The following is a 26368-nucleotide window of genomic DNA, read 5'->3' as shown; positions in this document are numbered from 1 at the left end:
AGTTCTTATATAGGAAGGGAAGGAAAATCCAGTTTCTATAGAATGGGAAGATGGGGCAGAGTGAAGTTATTTATTTAACTGTTTTATTTCTTTCTTTGTCATTTTACAAGTTTACTGAATATTCTTAGGCTTGACTCACATTGCCTGTATTTCTCTTGGCTTGGCGGTAGGCTAAGTGACAGAAAGCAGGATGATTAAGGGAAGAAAGGAGTGCTTGAGGAGATCTGTGTGGCCAATGCAGTTTCAGGGAACTGTCATAAATGTAGGAAGCTGGTACCCAAACTAGGCTACATAGAAGACTTACTTCTGTTATATGGTGGATCACTGAAGACCAAAGGTAAAGCATAAAGCCATCTTTATTTTTTTTTTTTCAATATATAAAATTTATTGTCAAATTGGTTTCCATACAACACCCAGTGTTCATCCCAAAAGGTGCCCTCCTCAATACCCATCACCCACCCTCCCCTCCCTCCCACCCCCCATCAACCCTCAGTTTGTTCTCAGTTTTTAAGAGTCTCTTATGCTTTAAGCCATCTTTATTCTTATAAATCATTCCTTGTAATTCATTTTATTTACCTAGTTGTTGTTCAAAACAAAACATTGGCTAATGTTAATTAAAATTTAAATTAATTAAGGATCCCTCTCCAGGCAACACAGTATCAGCACTGGGTTTGGTAGGAGTGGGTAACATTTGGAGGTAGAGTAATTAGAAGGATGCTGGGAAGGTTTATTTTAAGTTACTTACTGTCCCATCTTAGTTTTCCTTTTCCTCCCTTGAAGTATGTGGAAATGAAGAAGGAATATGTATCTTTTCCTGAGTCTAGGCCTTGAACTTTACTTTTATGAAGTTAAACATGAAAGATGGTAGAGGAAATGGAATAAATAGGACATTTCTAGAGATTGTTGATATGGATGGAGGGTGCTCTGAGCAGTAATCTGCTGCTCCAGTTAAGTTGTAACTGCATGCTTTTATTCAGGCCAAAGAACTCCATGATTGACCTATAAGATGGAGGTAGTTGGAGACATCAGGATTTGTATCAGGGTGATAAGGAGGAAACTGTATTCATGGTCACTAAGAGTGAGCATGGGAGGCCTCTGCCTTTTTGTGGCTTCCAGAGGCATATATCCAGATATCCTTAATTAGGTCAGATCCCCCAGTGTGCAGGTTCTCAGCATCCTGTACCATTCCTTGGTACCACTTGTCCCCTTTTGCCTTCCTCTTTTTTCCTTTTATTAGTTTATTGTTTGTTTCCAATCATACTGTAAATCCCATGAGGTCAAGGCACAAGTCTGTTTTTACTTACTATTTTACCCCCAGTACCTAGTATATTTACAGGTACATAGCATATAATTAGTAAATACTTGCTGAAAGGAGCATGAATGAATTGGAAACATTTAGTGGATCCACTTTATCTTGAAGAAGTATAGCGTTATCTCCAACTTACTGATTAAGGTGGGCTTACTTTCCAAGCTCCTGGATGAAAACCTGCTCCAGTAGCTTTTGGTCCAATGGATATTGAAGGATTTTAAAGACTAGTACAGAGCAGTGAGGTAGATCACTGGGCAAGAATAGCTTTACTCCCCCCCCCACCCACCATTTTTTTTATTAGTGTAATCCTCACTGTAGAATTATAGTTTTGGTGATTAACATTCCTTTCTTTCACTAGAATGGTGTCATATTTCTGTAAAGTCTGTTCAAGTCTTTCAGTATAGTCATCATCTGAATCTATAATGAGGACTCTGTGATTCTCAGGTTGGTTACAAGTCCTTGCCTTCCCCAATATGATTTTTTACCCACTGTCTACTCCTGTAAGTGCTGACCAGTCACAGATACCTGAAAAGGCATTGTCATCCTTGTAGTTTTTGGTCTGTGATGCTTCTGGGTCTCACTACAATTTAAAGGGAGCAGATGTGGGTGGAGGCCTTGAGTGGAGATCTTGGCGTTCTCATGACTCTCCAGTCATCTGGCTGCAGTTCCTGTTATAGTGCTATTCTGTCCAATAATAGCGGTGTCACTTTTTGCAAAGCTAACTTATTTGCGCTTGACTATGATTGCTCTACTAGTGAACTAGAAGCTTAAGAGAGTGCTTAGAGATTTTTCTGTATGTCAAGTCTGTAGAACTGAGTTTAAAATGTACATTTATAGAAAACTTAAAAGTTGACTGAGCTTTAAGGAATTGTCTACACAAGGGCAAGAAGTATGAAACAAACATTCTGTTTCGGGTGGAGACTGGAAATGTAAAATTTCAGAAATATTGGCGCCTTAAAAAAATACTGTTTTTTTAGGGGCGCCTGGGTGCTCAGTCAGTTGAAGGTCCAACCCTTGATTTTGGCTCAGGTCATGATCCCAGGGTCATAGGATTGAGCCCTGTGTCAGGCTGTGGGCTGAGCAGCCTGCTTAAGATTCTGTCTTTGTCACTGGCATGTGCTCTCTTTCTCCCTTTTTCTAAAAAATAAATTTAAAAAGTACTGTTTTTTAAAGGATATTTGGTAGAGAATTGGAAGTACCAAGATGTATACAACTAGAAAAAATTGAGGGGAAGGGGAGATAGTATTAATTAAAGCCTTTTAAAAATTGAAACATTCTTTAATTCAAAAGTTTGTTTGCAGACTTTAACTTTAAAATGTTTTGCACAAACTGGTAAGGTACAGAATCTTTCAGAGTCTGCTTGTTTGTTTTTTTCCTTGATTTCTGAGAAGCAGACAAAAGCTTGCAAAGAGAAGAAACTATCCCTGTTAGAGTAAAACAAAGCTGTTAGGCTATTAATGTTGTTGACAACATTAATCAGATACACGAAGTGCTCATATTTACTAAAAGAACTCAGTGATAGTAAATATCAATTTTTGTGAAATTGTTGCCATAAGGATTCTTTATCTAGACTCTGAGTTATCAGTATCATCAGTTTCTCTTTCACACAGTTATAATGTTTGTGGATTTCTTGAAAGTGGTTTGCTCAGATTGTGGCAAGTAGCTGTACCTTATATTTTTCAGAATCTTGTATTTCCACATGTGAGGTATGTGGCAATATGAAGAAGGCAGGAAATAAAGGCAGATTCCCTATTGTACAAAAGCTTCACTACTGTGAAACAGCTCATGTGTTTGAGAGTGCTAGCAGTTCTCTTAAGCCACAGCTGAAGGTGATTGAAAGTTGTCACATAATTCAAGTTCAGAATGGACTGCTTTATTTCATGTCTGTCATTGCCTTTAAATGATTAGCCCTTTGAATAAATGAATATTGCACTTGTCCCACTTCCAATTTCTTCAGACCCATTCAGAAAATAACACTGTACGTACACCTTTGCCAGCTATTAGATCAAAAAGCAGCAACAACAAGCCTTTCCATATAAGAGTTAGCCTGTATTACATGCGTTAAATGAGCTACTACATTGGCCACCTAGTTGTGTCTCAGACAGGAGACACATACTCACCCTCAGGGGCTTTGGTGTGCTAGCCCTTCTGTCCACAACAGTTACTCCCACACAGCACCCCTGAGGCCCACCTGCTTTGGGGCTTTGCTGTCAATATCACCTCACTAGAGACATTCCCTAACCACTCTCCCTGTGCCCTTTCTCTTTTATTTTCTTTACATCAGTTATTGCCATCTGACATCCGTGTTTTGCTTATTTGTCAGCCAGTCTTTCCCCCACTATATGAGCTCTTCACATACATACCTCCCAGTTCTATTAAATTCTTAATAATTTGTCCTGCCTCCATACATATTTTTAAAAAAGAATTAAAGATGTAGTTGTAGCATACTGTGTAACCCCACCCTGATGGTAATCCCTTCTCTCATTGCTCAAAGTAATGATTATCATGAATTTGTTACTTACCAATCATGTTTTTAATACATTTGCCATATATCTGTATTTATATCTATATAGACATAGATATATAAAGTAACATTGTGCCTGTTTATGAACCTGAAATAACTGGTTTCAGCATGTCCATTTCTATCTTGAGTTTGCTTTTTTAAATTGAGTGTATGGCGATTTCAACCATCTATTCATTTTTACTATTATATAGTGGTTCCCTATATGAATATAGTTCATTTATTCTCCAATTGTTGAAAGTTTAGGCTGTTTTTAATATTTTGCTACTACAAAAAAAAGTGGGAATTTTTTCATTTGCAAGTATTTCTCTAGGGAATGTTTTTTGAAGAAAAATTACCAAATCATAGGTATGCTACTTATTCATATACATATTTATTTATTCCAGAGTGCTCTTTCTCATTCTTTTACTAATTTAAACTCACAAATATTGTATGAAAGTCCTTGTTTTTCCACATTCCTCCTCAGATTTGATATTAGCAACTCTTAAAAATGTTTTTCTAATCTGAAATGTTTTCTTCTCGAATAATTTGATTTTTCTAATTACTGGTAGAGTTAAACATCTTTATTGGTTTATTCACTGTTCAGGTTCACTCTTTTGTAAACTGAAGAGCATGCTCTGCAGATTTCTTATTTGTACTATTAGATTTTTTTAATTCGATATCCATTGGCATAGTTAATAAGTAAACATGTTTTTTAACAAAGACTAACACATTGCAGGCTCATTATGTTTTTTTGTTTGTTTTAGGGAAATGTTACTAATGTTGTCCTCAAAAAGTTCTAAAGAGCTCTGTAAAACAATTATGAACCTTCCTTCATTCATTGGCATTTAAGAAATGATACAACCTAATGACTGTAAATACTATAAAGTATCTAGTATGGTGGGATCTAGAGTCGGAGTTAGTACATGTGAATTGCTTACAACATGGATAGCTATTTTTGATTGAGGGTCATCTTTCCATTTGGTGACTATAAATAAATAAGTTCAATGTACCAGTAGTTGTTTATAGCTAAATGCTCAGTTCGTGTCATTTAACAAAGGTGTAAGAAGAGCATTTCCTGCAATGGTGACTCTTTCCTTCTTTTTTCTCATCCTCTAGGTTGTATCAGAGTAAGATGGACGGTAGCTTTGATTGTGATTGTGGTGAGCTGGAGCCACCTGATCACTAACAAAAGACATCTTCTGTTAACCAACAGCCACCAGGGCTTCCTGTTGAAATACACAGCAACAAAGGAAGAAAAGAGGCAAAACGGAAATAGTGCTTACCAGCACCTTAGAATGATGCTGCTCAGGACCAGTCCAACACTGAATGTATCTGCACTGTGAGGAGAATGTTCATAGAAGCCTGTTGTGTGCATATTTATTCACATTTTTGTTAAATGTTAAATCGTTTAGCACAGTAAATCTGAGTGCATAGTATGTCATTTCATTCCGTTTGAGTTTCTTGAGTGTTTTCTGTAAATGTCTGCAGAGTTGCTGCCCCTTTCTTGAACTATGAGTACTGCAATCTTTTTAATTCTCAATATGAGTAGAGCTTTTTGAGCTTTAAATCTAAGGGGAACTCAACGGGCCTGGTTGGCATATGCAATGAACATCAAGAAATCATCTTGCTGTGGAAGCAAAATTATTTTTCTTTTCCTTTTTTGAAAGATCTTTCCTTTTGATGTCAGTTTTCTTCCTTGTTTACACAAGTTCAACAATTCGAAAGGAAAAGGCAATAGTAGAGGTTTCAAAATGGCAGAGAAATTTGAAAGTCTCATGAACATTCATGGTTTTGATCTGGGCTCTAGGTATATGGACTTAAAACCATTGGGTTGTGGAGGCAATGGCTTGGTTTTTTCTGCTGTAGACAATGACTGTGACAAAAGAGTAGCCATCAAGAAGATTGTCCTTACTGATCCCCAAAGTGTCAAACATGCTCTACGTGAAATCAAAATTATTAGAAGACTTGACCATGATAACATTGTGAAAGTGTTTGAGATTCTTGGTCCTAGTGGAAGCCAGTTAACAGACGATGTGGGCTCTCTTACCGAACTGAACAGTGTTTACATTGTTCAGGAGTACATGGAGACAGACTTGGCTAATGTGCTGGAGCAGGGCCCTTTACTGGAAGAGCATGCCAGACTTTTCATGTATCAGCTGCTACGTGGGCTCAAATATATTCACTCTGCAAACGTACTGCACAGAGATCTCAAACCAGCTAATCTTTTCATTAATACTGAAGACTTGGTGCTGAAGATAGGTGACTTTGGTCTTGCACGGATCATGGATCCCCATTATTCCCATAAGGTAGGTGCAAAGCCAGCTGAGACAGATCTTTAAACTGATGTGTATCATCAGGAATAGGTCTTGTATTTTCTTTTATATTATGACAGATGTTTTTCCTTAACTGTGTTAAACTTTACTTGGTACCTTTTTTTTTCTGATACAGATCTTTCAGTCAGAATCTGTGTTTGAAAGGAAGGTGGAGTGGGATCCTAATTACATAAAAATTCTTAAAAGTGTATGGTTATTTATTATAACTGAAACTCTCCCTTATTTAAAAGTGGGATATATTCTTAAGTGTGTAGGGCAGAATTGTGGTTCTATCTGAAGTTAAGAGGGGATGCTATTTGAACTTTTATGTCTTGTGTCCCTTTGAGTCTCTAGTATTCTGTTATGCCTTATTTAGGCACACTTAATTTAGTTTGCTATCTAAATTTGCATGAAGATAAAATGGGAAGTAAGAATAGCTAAAGGGATTCATAGTAACTGTACTTTAGGTAACCTTTTGCCTTCATAGAAGTTAGTATTTTCTGAGTTGAACTTTGGTCTTTTAGTTTTCAAATGAAATTATCTGTGGGATCCTGATCTTTAAAATATTAAAGTGGAGCTGCTTTGGTTATAAAGAACCCCTAGTTAACATCTACCTTCATAATTTTTCAAGGTTGTTTTGAGGATGAAGTAACACAATATATGTATAACTGTTTTTGTTAAATACTTTATAAATGTAAAGTAGCAAAATTGGTTAAGAGTGGGATATGTAGTAGAGCCAGTCCCCTGGGTTGTCAGTAAGGAGCTTGGCATTAGTTTAGAAGTAGCACCTTTGGTGTTCTTCTCTACCTTTCCCTCATTGATTTGAAACATGCCTGCTCCTTAATTAAGACCTGAAGTGAAAAATAGCTCCTCTTTTGAAACATGTTTTGAAAGTGTGACCTAGAATCAGCACTAAATTCTTACAGTATATTTTGGTCAGCAGACTTCATGTGAACATCATCTTATAGATTATATATCTCAGGGGGAGTTTAAGCTCCTATTTAGCCAGAAAAGTATAAGCGCCTTAAAAATACAGAAAACAACTGTATTTTGTTAGGATCTCACAATTCGTTTTTATTGTTTTTTGTTTTGTTTCGTTTTTAAGATCAGGGATTCAAGTTTTGTACTGTTCTTCAGCTAAAGAAAAAAACTGAACTATGTTTTTGTTTCTTTTTCAGGGTCATCTTTCTGAAGGATTGGTTACTAAATGGTACAGGTCTCCACGTCTTTTACTTTCTCCTAATAATTATACTAAAGCCATTGATATGTGGGCTGCAGGCTGCATCTTTGCTGAAATGCTGACTGGTAAAACCCTCTTTGCAGGTTAGAGATTTTAAAATATATGGAAAATTATCCAAAAGAGAAATAATTTTGCATGTTATCTATGAAGCAAGAATTACATAAGATTTAAAACAATTGTAGTCTGGAATATTAAGAGAGAAAATGGTGTTTTTAATATTTAAAAAATTTAAAAAACTTATTCATATATTCACTGAATTGTTCACACAGCAAATATAGTCAGAATTTTAGTGTTCTTTTGTATTTATCTTAAACATAATGTTGTGTGTTTTTTTGTAAAATGTCTGTTTTTTTGAAAGAGATAGTGTGAGCAAGGGAGGGACGGGAGGTGGGGCTGGGAGAGAATCCCAAGCAGGCTCCACCCTGTCAGTGCAGAGACCCATGTGGGACTCCATCCCATGAACCATGAGAAACCTGAGCCAAAATCAAGAGTCAGATGCTTAACCAACTGAGCCACCCAGGCACCCCAAACATAATGTTGTATTTTTAGATTTATAATACTTGTTGGTAATCTGTGGTAAGTGATACCTGAGTTGTATAATGCTGTCAGTATTTGTCACTCATAGTCAAAATTTTTAGCTATTGTTGAAAACCCAGTAATTCTTTGTCCACTATCATCCCTGTTGCATGAACTGCTGTGTCCTGTTGCTTGACTCCTTTGACCTTTCAGAAACAAGGAATTTTTTGCTGAGTTTGATGCTATGAGATTTTTCACTACATAGAAATAGTGAAGAATTTTGGTGAGAGGAAGAGAAAGAAAAAATTGGTAATGTAAATGAGGGTATGAACCTGAATCAGTGAGAAAAGTTTGATGACAGAAATCGTGTACATGCAAGAATTGGTGCAAAAAGTTGGATGGAAGCAAGGTGTCAAATAATGAAGATATCTATGTCTAGTTAAGATGGGGCCAGAATACTTAGAAAGTAGGCAGAAGAATTCCATTTGGAAAACCAGGAAGTAGTAAGGTACTGAAGATTTTTTAGTTAGAGAAGTGACATGATGGTGATTTAGGTCTTTTCTCTCTTTGGACATTATTGTTTTTCTCTCTAACCAATCTTACTTAGAGTGGCCCTCCCACCACTCCCAGATTATGCTAAGAGCAGAAGAAAGGGTAGGGTCTGCTTACAAAAGAAGGATTACTAAAAGAAAGATAAGGGTGCATAGGAGAACACTGTTGAAGAAAGGATGGTATGACTGAATGCCCTTACTTTTCTTTTTTAATGCTGACATTTGCACTACTCAGCTTACGTAACATTGACCAATCATTTGTAGTTTTCCCCCTAAATTTATCTGAAATTTCTTCTGATATGTCTGATAGTGATTGAATTTCAATTTAGAAAACTGAGAAAATACCAGTTATTCCTGGAAACTAAATGCTTGAGTGGATTGAATCTTTTCCTAGAAACAATACTGTAATTGGAGGTTATATTCCTGGTATTCAAGTACCTTCCAACATGTAAAATAATTACTGTATTATTTGTTGCTGTATGACCAACTGTCTCAAAATGTAATTGCTTAAACAACAAACATTTATTATCTCATACTTTGTATGTGTCAGGAATTGGGAGGTTACTTCACTGGGTGGTTCTAACTCAGATTTGTTTAGTCAAGGTGTTGGTTAGGTCTGCAGTCATCTGAAGGCTTGACTGGGGCAGGAAGATCCACTTGGAGATAGCTTACTCGCATGACTTATTAGGAGGCCTCAGTTTGTCATCATATGGTCTTCTCTATAGGATTGCTTGAATGTCTTCATTATGTTGGCTTCATGAAGCTGGCTTCCCCCAGAATGAATGATCCAAAAGAGAGCAAGGAGAAAGCTTCTGTATCTTAAAAAAAAAAAAAAAAAAAAAAAAAAAGTCCTATCAGTATGTAATTCACATGCCATACACTTCACTCATTTAAGATATACAGTTCAGTATTTTGTAGCATATTCACAGGATTGTATTACCATCTAATTTTGGAACATTTTTGTCCCCCCTAAAAGATAGCCTGTAACCATTAGCAGTTACTTTCCATTTCCCCCTTCTTCTAGCTCCTGGCAAACACTAAGCTACTTTATTTCTCTGTAGATTTGCCTGTTCTGGGTATTTCATGTAAATAAGTTATATAACAAGTGGCCTTGTGACTGACTTCTTTCACTTAATGTAATATTTTGGAGGTTCATCCATGTTATAACATGTATTAGTATGTCCTCTTCTTGTGGCTAAATAATTCCACTCTGTGTATGTGCCACACTTTGTTTATACATTCAGCACTTTATGGAAATTTGGGTTATTTGTCCTTCTTGGTTATTGTTAATGATGCTACCATGTGCATCGGTGAACAGTTTTTGTGTAGTTTTATGTTTTCCATTCTGTTGGATTTGTATATACTTAAGAGTAGAATTACTGTGTCATATGATAACTCTATGTTTAACTTTTTGAAGAAATGCTAGACCATTTTCCAAAGTGGTTGTAACACTTTACATTCCCACCAGCAGTGTATGAGGGTTCTATTTTTCCACATTCTCACCAACATTAATTAAAATGTAGTCTGTCTTATATTCTTTTTGAATATGAAGTAGTATCTTATTGTGGTTTTGATTTGCATTTACCTAATGACTAATAATGTTGAGTGTGTGTTTATTGACAATGTGTCATTTTTGGAGAACTATCTAGATCCATTGCATATTTTTGTTTTTTAATTATTTAATGTTTATGTTTGGAGAGAGAGAGAGCATGAGCATGAGCAGGGGAAGGGGCAGAGAGAGAGGGAGACACAGAATCCAAAGTAGGTTCCAAGCTCTGAGCTGTCGGCACAGAGCCCAATGTGGGGCTCAAACCCATGAACCATGAGATCATGACCTGAGCTGAAGTTGGACACTTAACCAACTGAGCCACCCAGGTGTCCCTCCATTGCGTATTTTTAAATTGGGTTGTTTGTATTTTATATTTGAAGTATAAGAGTTCTTTATATATTCTGGATACAAATCATTTAATCAGAAAAATGATTTGAATATATTTTCTCCCATTCCACAGGTTCTCTTTTTACTTTCTAGATGGTGTCTTTGGAAACAAAAGATTTTAGTTCTGATGAGGTCTATTTTATCTATTTTTTTCTTTTGTCACTTTTGCTTTTGGTGTCATATATATGAAATTATTGCCTGAGCCCTAAGAATTTTATAGTTTTAGTTTTTGAATTTAGGTCTGTGATCCATTCTGGGCTAATTTTTGTATATGGTGTGAGGTAGGATTTAACTTTATTATTTTGGATGTAGATACCTAGTTATTCCAGCACCATTTGCTGAAAACATTATTCTTTCTGATTGAATTATTTTGGCTCTCTTGTCAAAAACCAATTGACCCTAAATGCAGCATGTCTTTTTGTGACCTAGACTCAAAAGTGACACACTGTCATTTCAGCTTTATTTTATGCATTAGAAATAAGTCATCTAAGTATACCTCACACTCAAAGGGAGGGAAGTTGGATTCCACCTTTTGAAGGGAAGAGTACCAAAAAATTTGTGGACTTTTTTTTTTTAAGTGGGTTCTACTGGGCACCTGCATGGCTCAGTCGGTTAAGTGTTTGACTTTGGCTCGGGTCATGATCTCATAGTTAATGAGTTCGAGCCCTGCATTGGGCTCTGTGCTGACAGCTCAGAGCCTGGATCCTGCTTCAGATTCTGCATCTACCCGTCTCTCTGCTCCTCCTCCACTCACATTCAGTATCTTTCTCTCTCAAAAATAAATGTGAAAACAGTATAAAATAAAGTGGATTCTACACATAATGAGGGGCTTGAACTCAGGATCCTGAGATCAAAAGTTGCATGGTCTAATGATTGAGCCAGCCAGGCACCCAAATTTGTGGACATATTTTAATGCTGCCACAATAATGAATATTTTATCAGGAAAACTAGCTTGTTTATAATTGTTATATCATGCTCTAAGTCATTTGAAATGGGGTCAGAACTTAATGCTGTATTGATTATTCATTCAACATATTCAGAATTGTTCAAGTATAGCAATAAAAATAATTGGATTAAACAACACCTTTAAATAACAATATTTTGATCTTACACCCATGTAAACTTTAAACAGTTAATGAGAATTATATGTAAAATGATTTGAAAGATCCAGTTTTAATTCTCTTCTCCTTTATTGGTAAATTTGTGAGCCATTCAACAAAAGCAGCATGAGGGAGATGTTTATTAGATAGAGGCCTCAAATGAACAGAGCAATAAAAGACACCCACTGAAATGTCTAATACCATCTCAAATTTAACCTATCCAAAACTGAACTGGTATTTCTCCCTCCTTTCTTTTTCTGCTGTCTTCCTCATCTGTGTAAACCAAATCCACTTTTTAGTTGCCAAGGCAAACATCTTGGCTTCATCTTTCACTTTGGTCAGTACAGAGTCTATGGACTCTTCCTTTGAAATATATTCAGAATCTAACTGCTTGTTATTATCTCTATTAGCTTCCCACCTCCCTGTGGTTCAGTCAACCACTGTGTCTCTCCTGGTCTATTGCAGGATTTTTAACTGTCTTTCCTGCTTTAATACTTGCTGTCTGTAGCCTAATTACCACATAGTAGCCATAGTATTTCTCTGAAAACATAAATCAGAACATGCCATTTTTCTACTTGAAATTCTGTAATGTCTCCCTATCAAATTCAGGATAAAGCATACCCTTTGTGTTCTGGTACCATTCTGACTTTATCTTCTATTCCCTGCAGCCATTCTGTTTCAGCTACACTTAACTAATTGTTGTTTCTTGGACAAGCCCTCTGTCTCCTATGGGCCTTTGGGCCTTTCCCCATCTTTCTGTAACTCCTTTCCTCCATATGAATGCATGGTGTGTTCTCCAACTTCTTTAATTTTCAGCATTTCCAAGGAAGGAGGCCTTCCTTGGTCATCCTGCATAAGTTAATAATCCTGCCCCTAACACTGCTATTTATCCTCCCTGCTTACTCTATTTTTCTTCATGGCATTTGACATAAATGTTGACAGAGTTATTATCTGTTTTTCTCCACTAGATTGTAAGCTCCGTGAAGACAGAGGTTTGGTCTTTTTTGTTTCATAGGTGTATTTCTTTTAACTTTTTTTTTTTTTTAATGTTTATTTTTGAGAGAGATTGTGAGTTGGGGAGGGGAAGAAAGCAAGGGAGACACAGCATCCAAAGCAGGCTCCAGGCTCTGAGCTGGCAGCAAAGAGCCTAACATGGGGCTCAAATTCACAAACCGGTGATATCATGACCTGAGCCCAAGTCAGCCACTTAACCGACTGAACCACCCAGGTGCCCTCATAGCTGTATTTTAAAGTACCTTGCTCATAGTAGGAACCCCAAGAAAAATTTGGGAGATTGAATGGATCCTAGAAATTCGTGGAAAGGCAAACTGAATGGTTTTCTTTAGTCACCATTTAGCTTAAAGTTCCCCCTTTTATTTATTTAGTTTTTTAATGCTTATTTATTTTTGAGAGAGAGAGACAGAGTGTGAGTGGGGGAAGGGCAGAGAGAGAGGGAGGCAAAAAATCCGAAACAGGCTCCAGGCTCCGGGCTCCAGGCTCTGAGCCGTCAGCACAGATCTGGACACAGGGTCGAACTCACAAACTGTGAGATCATGACCTGACCTGAGCCAAAGTTGGGCACCCAACCTACTGAACCACCCAGGCACCTCTTCCCGCTTTTATTTCTTTAATACTGGTTCTGAAATGGCTACCTGAGCGTAACCTATAACTATAAAACTTCTTGTTGTGCAGATCTGGTCCAGCCATCCATTTTACTTGTGATGAAATGAAGCCTTTATCATCTTAAGTATGTCCAGAGGTATAGCCAGTTAATTAGCGATATAGCCACGACTAGAATCCATGTGTCTTGAATCCCAGTTCATTGCTTTCTTCACTACTTTATGATGCCTTAATTTAAGGCTAAACATAAAGGGTCAGTTTCTTATGGCAACAAAGCAGCCAAAAGTAAATATGTCAGTGAGCTGAAATCGGAATAGATCTGCTTTTTGAGTAGATTGATGATATTCAAAGTAAAGAAACATGCTGATTAAGGATTCAGTTAAAACCGTTTTCCTCCCAGTGGTCATTACAGTATTTAAGTTAGTTTCCTATAACTTTAGAATGTCTTTTGCAAATAAGTAAGCATTGAGGAATATGTTTATATTGTATTTGATGTTTATCTAATTTCAGGTGCACATGAACTTGAACAGATGCAGCTGATTTTAGAATCTATTCCTGTAGTACATGAGGAAGATCGTCAGGAGCTTCTCAGCGTAATTCCAGTTTACATTAGAAATGACATGACTGAGCCACACAAACCTTTAACTCAGCTGCTTCCAGGAATTAGTCGAGAAGGTATTGTTACTCAAGAGTAACCATCATGTAATGGGGTGTGTGTGTGTATGTGTGTGCATGTGCGTGCACACGTGTGCACATGCATGCATGCAAGCAGGATCTCTATATTCCCAAAAAGTCTTTAGACATTAAGATATATCTAAAATTTCAACCCTTACTTTCCCTTTCCCTGACTCTTAGGGATATCTTTCTTTGTTCCTCTGAATAATTTTTCAGATTGAATACACTGAACCCCTCTCCTGGTTCTAACTCCATCTACTTTTTTAGCTTGCACCTCTGATTCTCTGGCATAGGTGAGCATCTAGAAACACTGTCCCTCATTAAGCTAAAATGTTCTGTGAGGGTTATATGATAAGTTGGGTATGAATATGAATGTTATTTACATATGAAAGTGAATTGAGTTGGGAGAAAGCAAAGGCTTCTGGGCAAGGAAGTAGAGGAAAGAGCAAAACTCCATATGAGCAAACACATTACATTAGAGTTTGCAGGTTCGTGTTCGGAATATTAGGTGCTAAATATGAGAATTTGTGCAAGCTTGAAAGGGGTAGGAACTTAGAATCAAAACTTTGTTGACCATTAACAGAATAATTTTATGTTTCAAAAAAGAGTGACATGTCTTCAGGATTTGTTGATATAAATAATATACAAAAGTCTTTAACTCTTGTAGTGGTTACCTGTAGTAAGATAATTTTTTTTAAATTTTATTTTTAAATAATCTCTGCACCCAATGTGGGGCTCGAACTCCACCCCCAGATCAAGAGTTGCATGCTGTATTGACTGAGCCAGCCAGGTGCCCCAGGATAACATTTTTTTAAGGATGAGCATTGGACATAAGGAAAATCTTTCTTAAAAGTTGATTGTGTCTTATATTTTTAAGAATTATCATATTAAGATACATCGATGTCAGTATTGTATAGTTCTCTCATGAATCAAGTTAGGGATATATAGTTGTTTCTCTTAATTACATATCCATTATTCATGTTACCCACTCTGATCACTATATGTGGTTTGGGTTAGTGTGTATCAAAGTGTTTTAAAGTAGCAAGTGTTTTGAGAAATAGGCACTGGATGGGGATATCATAATGACATTTTGTTTTCTTCACTTGTGCTTAGAACCTATATAGTAAATGCCTAAGTAATGAGAAGCAGCTGTATTTAATTTCAGCAGGTTTTGTACGCTTCCTTTTCAATAGTTCTACATTCCTAACCAGTCTTCAAGTCTTATCTTCACATTCAGATTCCAGTGCGCTGTCTTGCTCCTGACCTTGTAGCCATGTCATGACACCCTTTTTCGTAACTGAACAGTAGTCACGTAGCATTGGACTGTGCCTCAGAATCCTCTGTGGGAGAATTTTTTTTTGAGAGAGAGAGTGAACGAGAATGAGAACACAAGATGGGGACAGGGGCAGCAGGAGAGAGGGAGAGAATCTGAAGCAGACTCTGTACTCAGTTTGATGCTATGACCCAGGGAGCATGACCTGAGCTGAAATCAAGAGTCCGATGCTCGACTGAGCCACCCAGGTGTCCCAAGTGGGAGCTTCTTAAAAATGCAGACTGTTCTGTCAGAATCCAGAGGTAAGGTGGGGAGTAGAGCAGGTGTCTGTTTTTAAAGCCCTCTACAGGTGTGGCTCCACTCAGCCAGGTTGAGAGACATTGCTCAGGAATAACCTTGATTGGCTTTGAGCCGTTGTCACTATTGCTGTGTCTTATCCAAAGAGGCAAGCTAGAAATAATGTAGGACATTGCTGTTGAAGCATTTGCAGGCTAGCCAAACTTGAATCTTCTATTTCCCCTACCCTCATTAGGGTCAGGACCATGTCTTAGTTGGTTGTGAATCAACTTGAATATTTGCCTGATGGCTGGGATTTATTCATAATGCATTGAATGTATGTCTTTCATAATGGGTTAATTAACCATCAGCCAAAGATCCTTGGTATTCACAAGTAGTGGAACTATGCTTATATACAAGTGCAGTGCAGAGTTTTTAAATTTCCTGAGACTAAAGATATGTTGTGTAGATGTGCTCTACACCAGTTTCTTCTTAATCAAGTTTAACATTGGAGTTTTATTTTTGGAACAGAGCACATTCTGAGGCAATGGGGACTTCATAAGAAATACATGTTCTTTTCTCCCACTCTGTTCATGATCTTCAGAGGAAAAAGCCAAACAAGATTAAGTACATATGAATTAACATGTAATAATGAAGACAATTAAGAACCTAGTGGTCTTTTTTTTTTAAATGTTTATTTATTTTTGAGACAGAGAGAGACAGAGCATGAATGGGGAAGGGTCAGAGAGAGAGGGAGACACAGAATCCGAAACAGGCTCCAGGCTCTGAGCTATCAGCACAGAGCCCGACGCGGGGCTCTAACTCACGGACCGCAAGATCATGACCTGAGCCGAAGTCGGACGCTTAACCGACTGAGCCACCCAGGCACCCCAGAACCCTAGTGGTCTTCATCTTTCAATGAAATAATCTTTTTTTATTTCCCCCTATACTTATCTCTCATCCTCCCTTTTGCTTTCTCACATCAAAATTTTTTTTATGTCTTAGCACACTTCAACACCATCGTAGCAAATAGATTTATTTCCTTTAGAGCAGTGCTGTCCAATAGAACTTTCTGTAATTATGGAAATAGTCTATGTATGTGTATATTGCATGCACTTGGGAGCTCAGCCTAGCTAGTTTCTTTGTTACCTCTTCCTCTTTCCACCTGCTGTTCCCAAATTCTAGGGATTTGAGTATATTCCTCTTGTGTATTGGGATATGTATCTCCCTTCTCTCTGATTGTGCTGGGTCAGCCCTTCATAACTGTGCCTTAGAGTCTCTCTTGCCTTGTGACACATGGTCCCTGGGCTAATTAAGATGGACTCTTTTGCAAGACAACCAAGAACAGCTTGATGTATTGTGAAATGACTTCCTAGATTAGGGTAATATGATAAGAGGGGGATAAGGGGGAGGAGAGGAAGAGGCCTCAGCCCTGGGCCACTGCAGGGCCTGAATAGCAGTGAGTCTTAGTTTCTGTAGTCTTTATTGGAGTGATTGAGTATTGAATGAGATAATGTATATGAAAACACTGTGAAATATAAAAGGCTGTAAAAAATCAGCTATTGTTTACATTAATGAGAAATCGGGAATTGAAAATGGAAGAATTATCTTTTCCTTAGAGACAGAGGTAAAGATACAAGGGTGTGTGACAGGCCATAGTGAACTAGGGATTGAGGTAAATGTGAAGCGGGTTTATCTGTTGAGAATGATAGTGTAAAGAGATGGTGTGGAACATTGCTGAGCAATAATAGCAAAGGCCAAATTGCAATTCCACAGTATGAATTTGTAGTGAGCCGTGGGTGTGATTTTGCATGTAGCTTTCATCAGGCCTGTACGGCTAGGGAGCAGAGAAAGTAGATGGGGGAAATCACTCAAAGTTGAAGATTGGTATAAATCATAAGGCATACAAGTGTGTGGTGGTGTAAGGGCAACCTTCAGGCTGGTGACAGTGTGGTTCAGGCTGAGTTAGCTTAGGAAGGCCCAGTGATTGATGTGAGACAGAGATCAACAAATTAGTACAGCAGCTAGTCAGTGAGATAAGGGAAGGAAAGGGGAAAGTGTTTTTTATTAAGCACTAGACACTATGCTTTACATTTAATTTTTATACCTTATAAGATATCTGTCAATATACCCATTTTATACATGAAGAAACTGAAGTTCAAGTTTAAGTAATCTGTCTAGCTCTTGACAGCTAGGGAGTAATTCAGTTAAGCTTGTGAGTTGCAGAGCTGAGATTACAACCTATAGTATTAGGTTGAACCATATGAAATTGCTGTCATTTGCCCATTTTTGACTGACAAAAATAGAAGTTTCAGATGATTCAACTTAATATATATATATATATATATATTTTGTAACTGAGCATAATAGGAGATTGGGGTACATTTCAAATATTTATTAAGATTATTGAATAGGTATCCTTTTAATCTGTAAATCAGTTTTATTTCACTGATAAATTAATTTACCTTTTAATCATATAATCCCTTTTTTTCCTCTACATTGGTTGGCAGACCTCCAGTATAGTTAAGGTGTTTTATCTCTTTCTTTTGCAGCACTGGATTTCCTGGAACAAATTCTGACATTTAGCCCAATGGATCGGTTGACTGCAGAGGAAGCGCTTTCTCATCCTTACATGAGCATATATTCTTTTCCAATGGATGAGCCAATTTCCAGTCATCCTTTTCATATTGAAGATGAAGTTGATGATATTTTGCTTATGGATGAAACTCATAGTCACATTTATAACTGGGAAAGGTAAATTGATGCTAAGATAGAAAAATACAATTTATTATATTTTCACAACAGTGTACTAATTACTATATGATCACAGCCCACTTATTATGTGAGTTTTATTTTTAAATTATGGTAAGACAATGCAGATCTCTTAAAAATTTACTGATGGGGGGAGCCTGGATGTGTAGCTCAGTCAGTTCAGTGTCAGACTCTTGATTTTGGCTCAGGTCATGATCTCACAGTTTGAAAGTTTGAGCCCCGTGTGGGGCTCTGTGCTGACAGTACAGAGTTGGCTTGGGATTCTCTCTGTCTGCCCCTCCCTTGCTTGCTCGCTCTCTCACAATAAGTAAATTAAAAAAAATAATTAGTGATGGTCCCTTGGGGTTTCTGCTAAACTTAATATCTTTGAATAGCCTTTATGTAATTTAAATATTAATAGTTACTATTTAAGATGTTGGATGACAAGACTCAACCTTAATCCAGTAAGGTATCTGCATAATGTCTCAAATCTTTCCATATAATCTCTTGTATCTTAGGATAGCAATTATTTTGATTCATGGTATATGCTATTCAAATCTGTTTTCCTAATGACATAAAATTAACTTTCGGGGGAAATCTGCGTGGCTCAGTTGGTTAAGCATCCAACTTCTGCTTGGGTCATGATCTCACGGTTTGTGAGTTTGAGCCCCATGTTGGGCTCTGTGCTGACAGCTCAGAGCCTAGAACCTGCTTCGGATTCTGTGTCTCCCTCTCTCTGCCCCTCCCCCTGCTCGTACTCTGTCTTTCTCTGTCTCTCTCAAAAATAAATAATAAACACTAAAAAAATAAAAAAAAAAAAACTTCAGTTAACATAGGTCCAGTATAAGGGACTTTTCTATTTTGAATAGTATAAAATATCAAAATGGATAATATCATACATTTGAGTTAAAGATTTTTTTCCCTCTGCTTTCTTTTAGGATTTCTAAATTTCTGGAGAAATTTAGGTATAATTTTGCTTCAAAGTAATGTTGTAGCATATAATAATAGATCGATGTTTAAAATCTTCAGATAATTTTGATATTTAGCCACTAGGTGTTAAGTCACTAATGACAGTCATAAAACTTTAAAATTTCATATATTTCTTTGTTTAAAAGAAAAATCATTAAATTAGTTTGTGAAGTCATTGCATCTTCCTCCTAAAATGTTCAGGTATTTGTATGTTTACACACCTCTGCCAATGACCATTTTGTCCACATGAACATTTCTACTACCTGTGTATAGTAGGTACATAACCAGATGTCTTCTAATATCTTTCCTAGTCTCTCTTCCCCATCCCCCAACCATTTGTGTGTGTCTCCCAGTCTGCTGCTACTTGGGCATGAATGGTCACCTCGCTGTGCTATGTCAGTAAGAGGATACCGTATTTGGTAGTGCTTATACATGGAGAGGTTTTTTTCTATTCATTATGAGTTCTAGGAAGCCTTCCTTTTTTTCTAGTCTGACTTGGTACCAGTACAGTGAAAATCTGTAAGAGACCTGATTAAGATTAGAGACATTCATTTTGTGGCCACAAAGTGTTTTTTCTGTGTATGAAACTGTTGGACTTGAACCGTAGACATGCCAGTCACTCAGATGTTTATCTGCAGCTGTGTTTGAGGTGGATGAAAAATAAAGAAAAGATGGAATAAGTGTAAAATGGTATTTCATCTTAAATTTAAAAATGGAGGGCTTAGAATTTTGTTGTAATCATAGGCTTCATTGGTAATTACCAGAATTGCCTTTTATTACTTTATGTAGTAATAGATCTTACCTCTCCATTAAAGTTAGGAGTTACACTCCTGTTACCCTGCATAGACCTAGCAGAGTGCTTTCACCTAAAAGGCACTCAGTGAATTTGAAAATGAAATCATATCCCTGCACTAACAGTAATGTATTCATTTTTTTCAGGTACCACGATTGCCAATTTTCAGAGCATGATTGGCCTATACATAACAACTTTGATATTGATGAAGTTCAGCTTGACCCAAGAGCTCTGTCTGATGTCACTGATGAAGAAGAAGTACAAGTCGATCCTCGAAAATATTTGGATGGAGATCGTGAGAAGTATTTGGAGGATCCTGCTTTCGATACGAATTACTCTACCGAGCCTTGTTGGCAGTACCCAGATCATCATGAAAACAAATATTGTGATCTGGAGTGTAGCCATACTTGTAACTACAAAACAAGGTCATCATCTTATTTAGATAACTTAGTTTGGAGAGAGAGTGAAGTTAACCATTATTATGAACCCAAGCTTATCATAGATCTTTCCAATTGGAAAGAACAAAGCAAAGAAAAGTCTGATAAGAAAGGCAAGTCAAAATGTGAAAGGAATGGATTGGTTAAAGCCCAGATAGCTCTAGAGGAAGCATCACAGCAACTGGCTGAAAAAGAAAGGGAAAAGAATCAGGGATTTGACTTTGATTCCTTTATTGCAGGAACTATTCAACTTAGTTCACAACATGAACCTACTGATGTTGTTGATAAATTGAATGACTTGAATAGCTCAGTGTCCCAACTAGAATTGAAAAGTTTGATATCAAAGTCAGTAAGCCGAGAAAAACAGGAAAAAGGCATGGCAAATTTGGCTCAGTTAGAAGCCTTGTACCAGTCTTCTTGGGATAGCCAGTTTGTGGGTGGTGGGGAGGACTGTTTTCTTATAAATCAATTTTGTTGTGAGGTAAGGAAGGATGAACAAATTGAGAAGGAAAACACTTATACCAGTTACCTGGACAAGTTCTTTAGCAGGAAAGAAGATACCGAAATGCTAGAAACTGAGCCAGTAGAGGATGGGAAGCTTGGGGAGAGAGGAAATGAGGAAGGATTTCTGAACAACAGTGGGGAGTTCCTCTTTAACAAGCAGCTCGAATCCATAGGCATCCCACAGTTTCACAGTCCAGTTGGGTCCCCACTGAAGTCAATCCAGGCCACTTTAACACCTTCTGCTATGAAATCTTCCCCTCAGATTCCTCATAAGACATACAGCAGCATTCTGAAACATCTGAACTAAAACACTCAGCAGACATTTCTCTTTGTATTCTTCATGAAATGTGTTTTGTCTTTTTTATTACTAGTGTTTAAGTCATTTTTTTACTTGAATCATATGGTGTCATTTAGAAAGGATTTTATTAGTTCTTGGTTTTTAAAATCCAGACTTTTTTTCTACATGTGAGATGGTTTTCATTTTAACTGGCATGTCGTTTGCACACAAAAATAAAGAATAGAGCAAAATAATGCAATGCAGGAGGAGACAAAAGAAATGCACTAAGACAAGTAAAAAACATTCTCTCATAGAACAATGATCTGTTTTACAGGAAACAAAAATCTTGCCTTGAAATTTACACAGTGAGACTGTACATAATTGCATGAAAATATCTATTTTTTTCCTAAAACATTTTTCATTCATGAGTATTTTCAAGTTTTTCATACTGTACACATTTCTTAAAACACATGATACCAGCAGCAACTGAAAATGAATGCCGAATTTGGTACACATGTGTTATCTACCTCAAGGTAACAAAAGTATGTGGCGAAACATATACCATCCATAGTGCTTCACACATGCACTTCTATTTAGCCAGCGTTTATTGTAGTAAACTATTAATAAGATTCACGCACCGTTTATAAATGTTCTGGTATGCATTCTTTATAGTGAAGTGTTACTACATCACATCTTATTTATTTTAGAAAATCAGTATATTTTCTGTATTTAATTATAAAAAGTTGACTTAGTTTTTGAAATTTATTTGCAAATACACTTTTTCCATTTGGCACTATGGTTTGTTGCCTACTTAGCTGAATATATAATGTCGGCTCATCCTAAGGCTGTCCACGTACTTAATTTACTTTCGTATTCATTTTAAGTAAAGCGCTCACTGTGTATAGGAATTTGTATTTTGGAGGTGCTTGATCTATCTACAAAGAAACATTAGGAATTACTTTATTATAAAATGCTCCTAGAAGTCTTAACTGTGTTTATTTTTAAACAAAACAAAACAAATTGTAATGTTAGACTTGTGTGCATGGAAGTAATTAAGGTACATCATTATTGTAGTTTAAAAGTTGTACATGATAAGACATATTTTGTTTTTACTGTATGTTTTTACTGAATGATCTGTTCCCCATCCCAAGGCAAGCATGAATAAAATTAGGTTAAATATAGCATGTGGTATTGGAGTCTCTCAGAATTTGTTTCATCTATTTTATTTTATTGAATACTGTCGGTATCTTTAGTTATCCTGTTCAAAGAAAAGGACAAATAAACATGGCCAGCAACTATGGCTCCTGTTGAACTCTTAAGGGTAGTGCAGGAAAAGTAAAAATTACTAGCAAATTCTTTAGTCTCACCTTTCAGCAAAATTGTGGCTGTACTTTAGACTATGTTAGGCTAAACGGCTTCAAAGAAAAAGCTTCTTTGTCTCTACACAGAAACCTTGTTGATTTACCTTAACACATTAAAATGGAATAAGGTTTTATATATTTCAAAACTATTAAGCGCCCTTGGAGGCTTTGAAGTACGCAGAGGAACCTCCTTTAAATGTGTTTGCTCTACAGTACATCATGTTTCCTTTGTTCAAGAACTTACCTATTTACCTATCAAATATAAAATCATTTTTCCTTTAACCTCCCTTTTCCATTTGTCTTCCTTATTTATATACAAAGTCATTTCTATTAATATTCAGACTTCTACCTTCCTGGTGACCTATTCACTGATTTCATTTGGATTCTCAGAGCTTTTAAAAAATACAGGTATTTTCTGGATGAGTATCATTGTCACGTGTTGTGAATTTATACTCCAGTTAACCTTAAAAAGACAAACTCTTAGAGTGGAAGCTTTCAGCTTTTCACCATTAGATATTATGTTAAGCTGTGGATTTTCATATATGGCCTTTATTACTTTGAAGTAATTTCCTTTTCCTATTTTGTTGAGTGTGGTGGTTTTTTTTTTTTTTATCATGAAAAGGTGGTTTGTGAAAGGCTTTTATTGCACATATTGAGATGATCCTGGTTTTTGTCCCTAATGTGGTGAATTACATTGATTTTCATATGTTGAACCATTCTTGTATTCCAGAAATCTCACTTGATTATGATCGTGTAATCCTTTTAATGTGCTGTTGGACTTGATTTGCTTAGTGTTTTGTCTTAGGACTTTATGTATCAATACTCATTAGGTATATTGGCCTGTAGTTATAACACCATTGTCTAATTTTGGTATCAGGGTAATGCTGGTCTCATTGAATGACTTTGGAAATAGTCTCTCCTCAATTTTTGGGAAGAGTTTGAGAAGAATTGTTAATTGTTTCACTGTTTGGTAGATTTCTCTAGTGAAGCCATCTGGTCCCAAGGCTTTTGGGAGATTTTTGATTATTGATTCAGTCTCCTTACTCGATCTGTTTGGATTTTTAATTTCTTCACAATTCACTCTTGGTAGGTTGCATGTTTCTAGAAATTTATCCATTTCTTGTAGGTTAGCTAGTTTGTTGGCATATAATTTGTTCATTATAGTCTCTTACCCCTTTTTATTTCTGTATCAGTTGTAACTTGTCCTTTTTTCACTTAAGATTTATGTTGTGTCTTTTCTCTTTTTCTCAGTGTAGCTAATGGTTTGTTGATTTTGTTGATCTTTTCTGTTCTCCATTTCTGCTCTAATTTTTATTCCCTTCTCATGACTTTGGATGTTTTTTGTCCTTTTCTAGTTCTTAAGATGTAAAGTTAGATTGTTGATTTGAGGTCTTTTTTATTTTTTATTTTCATTATTTTTTTGTTCCATGAATCTCACACTTTATTAAAAAATGCAAATCTGCAAGTAAGCTATAATGCCAAGTAGAATATTCCTTTAATAATGAGTTATCTAGGGGCGCCTGGGTGGCTCAAACATCCAGTTTGGGCTTAGATCATGATCTCACAGTTTGTGAGTTTGAGTCCCACATCAGGCTCTGTGCCAACAGCTCAGAGCCTGGAGCCTGCTTCAAACTCTGTGTCTCCCTGTCTCTTTGCCCCTCCCCTGCTCACACTGTGTCTCTCAAAAATAAAAATAAACAAAAAATTAAATGAGTTATCTAGAAGGATTTTCTAAAGGAACCATTAACACATCCATCAAGTATTTATTAGTAATCTTGGATATGGAAAGCATTACATAGTCATTGATAGAAATACAAAGATGAATAATAAGTCACCGTCTTTGCTTTCAAGGGATATACAGTATCTGCTATAGAATGGGTGGTTGTAAAATGGTGGCAGCTTTGGGTTAGTAGAATGCTAGTTGAGCATAAGGTAAAATAAAAATAATCCACTTTGTTCATGTGCAGTACTAGAACCTGTTCTACTTAGTGTTATCATATTTAAATAAGAGGCAAACCCCTATACCCCAGAATACATAGCTTGTTATGTCCCCATTATAGCCTTTCTACCTGAGGAAGTCCTGTCAACAGAGTCCCTGAAAAGTGGAACAAAGGACACGGTGTTGAGTCAAGAAATGGAGGTCTTTTTTTTTGTTTTTTTAGTGTTTATTTTTGAGAGAGCATGAGTGGGGAAGTTGCAGAGAGAGGGACAAAGGATCTGAAGCCGGCTCCACACTGACAGCAGAGAGCCCGTTGCAGGGCTCAAACTCAATGAACTGGGCGATCGTGATCTGAGCCAAAGTTGGACGCTTGACGGCCTGAGCCACCCAGGTGCCTCAAGGGCTTTTTTAAAGGTAGACTTTATTTTTTTAGAGCAGTTTTAGGTTCACAGCAAAATTAAGGAGAATGTGCAAAGAGTTTTGATGTACCTACTCCCCCGCACATGCATAGCCTCCCACGTTATCTACATCTCTTATCAGAGTGGTACGTATGTTATAATTGATGAACCTAGATTGACACATCATCATCACCCAAAGTCCACAGTTCACATTAGAGTTTACTCATGGTGTTGTATGTACTCTATGTTTAGACAAATGTATACTAATATGTATCCACCATTTTAGTATCAGAGTAATTTCATTGCCCTGAAAATCCTTTGTGCTCTGCCCACTCGTCCCTTCCTATTCCCTTAACATCAGGCAGCCATTGGTCTTTTATTCTCTCCATACTCTTGCATTTTCCAGAATGTCGTAGACTTAGAATCATACAGTATGCAGCCTTTTCAACTGGCTTCTCTTAGTCATGTGCAACGGTTTGCTTGATTGTGTCTCATTAAGTCCTTTAGGCTTTCTTCACTTTTGTTCATTGTTTTTTCTTTATGTTCTTCAGACTGGATAATTTTAAAAGAACTACCTTAGAGTTCACTTATTGTTCTGCTTGATTGAGTCTGATGTTGATCCCCTCTAGTGAATTTTTCAATTCAGTTTTTGTATTCTTCAGCTCCAGAATTCCTGTTTGGTTTGTCCTTTATAGTTTTGATGTCTTTGTTTTCTCATTTTGTTCACGCATTGTTTTCCTGATGTTGTGATGTTAGCTGTGTTCTCTTGTAGCACATTAAGCTTCTTTAAGATGATTATTTTGAATTCTTTGTCAGGTAATTTGTAGATCTTCATTTCTTTTCTGTCAATTTGTGGAGATTTCTTTCTTTGGGCCTTGTTTCCCTGTTTATGTACCTTGTTATTTGTTGTGATTTTTGCCTGTGGAGAAACAGCCACCTCTGTCTCTTTATAGACTGGCTTTGTACTGGGGAAGATCTTCCCTGTCATCCCAGCTAGAGTTTCTGGGGGCATCTCAGACTTTTTATGGGGCTGTGTGTGTCATCTCTGTTCTTATGTGCATAATCCAGCCTCCTCCTCACCCCAAGTTGGACAGTGTCTTTCTTAGGAGGTTGTGGTAGTCTCTTACCCCTTTGGCTGTCTGAGGTGTTGTAGGTTCTCTGGCTCTGCCACAACCCATGATTGTTCTCAGTGGCCCCCACGCATCCAAAGTAGTGCTTTGAGTCAGGCCAGACTGAAGCCAGTCTCTTGGGTAGCCCCTCAGCCTGGAACACTGGATGACCGTTCTTTTCTTCTCTTTCCCTTCCAAGGGAGAAGCTGTGAGGTGGCCTTTTCCTCCCAATCACGAGGAACATGGGGGAGGGACTGACATTGACATGAAACCGCTTTCCTTTCCAATTTTAGTGCACCTGTTCTTGGCGTCGAGCTTGTCCGGTATGCTGTGACTTCCTGTTTTCTGGAGGTCTTTTGGGACCATATATTGTTAAGTCAGTGTTTCTGTGGGGGTAGTGAGTTCTGAGGCTTCCTATTCTGCCATCTTATGTCCAAAAATAATTTACTATTTAAATGACTTACTCTGAATTAGAAGGATGTTCTACCTGTTGTGCAGCTTTCAGACTTTTGGGATGAT

General features: G+C 37.0%; 1 protein-coding gene across 2 annotated transcripts in view; it reads left to right on the top strand.

Moving 5' to 3' along the window:
* Window positions 1-22223, top strand: part of MAPK6 (mitogen-activated protein kinase 6) — a 36928-nt gene extending 14705 nt beyond the window's left edge. For both annotated transcript variants that reach the window (XM_047861987.1, XM_047861988.1), the window contains exons 2-6: window positions 4929-6118; window positions 7303-7447; window positions 13598-13762; window positions 17864-18065; window positions 19971-22223. In XM_047861987.1, the coding sequence (XP_047717943.1) occupies window positions 5564-6118; window positions 7303-7447; window positions 13598-13762; window positions 17864-18065; window positions 19971-21072 (2169 nt within the window). In that variant the 5' untranslated portion in view covers window positions 4929-5563 and the 3' untranslated portion in view covers window positions 21073-22223. The remainder of the gene's footprint in view (window positions 1-4928; window positions 6119-7302; window positions 7448-13597; window positions 13763-17863; window positions 18066-19970) is intronic.
* The last annotated feature ends 4145 nt before the right edge of the window (window positions 22224-26368 follow it).

Source organism: Prionailurus viverrinus, chromosome B3 (genome assembly GCF_022837055.1).
Source record: "Prionailurus viverrinus isolate Anna chromosome B3, UM_Priviv_1.0, whole genome shotgun sequence".
NCBI lineage: Eukaryota > Metazoa > Chordata > Mammalia > Carnivora > Felidae > Prionailurus > Prionailurus viverrinus.
This window is presented reverse-complemented; position numbering and strand designations above follow the sequence as displayed.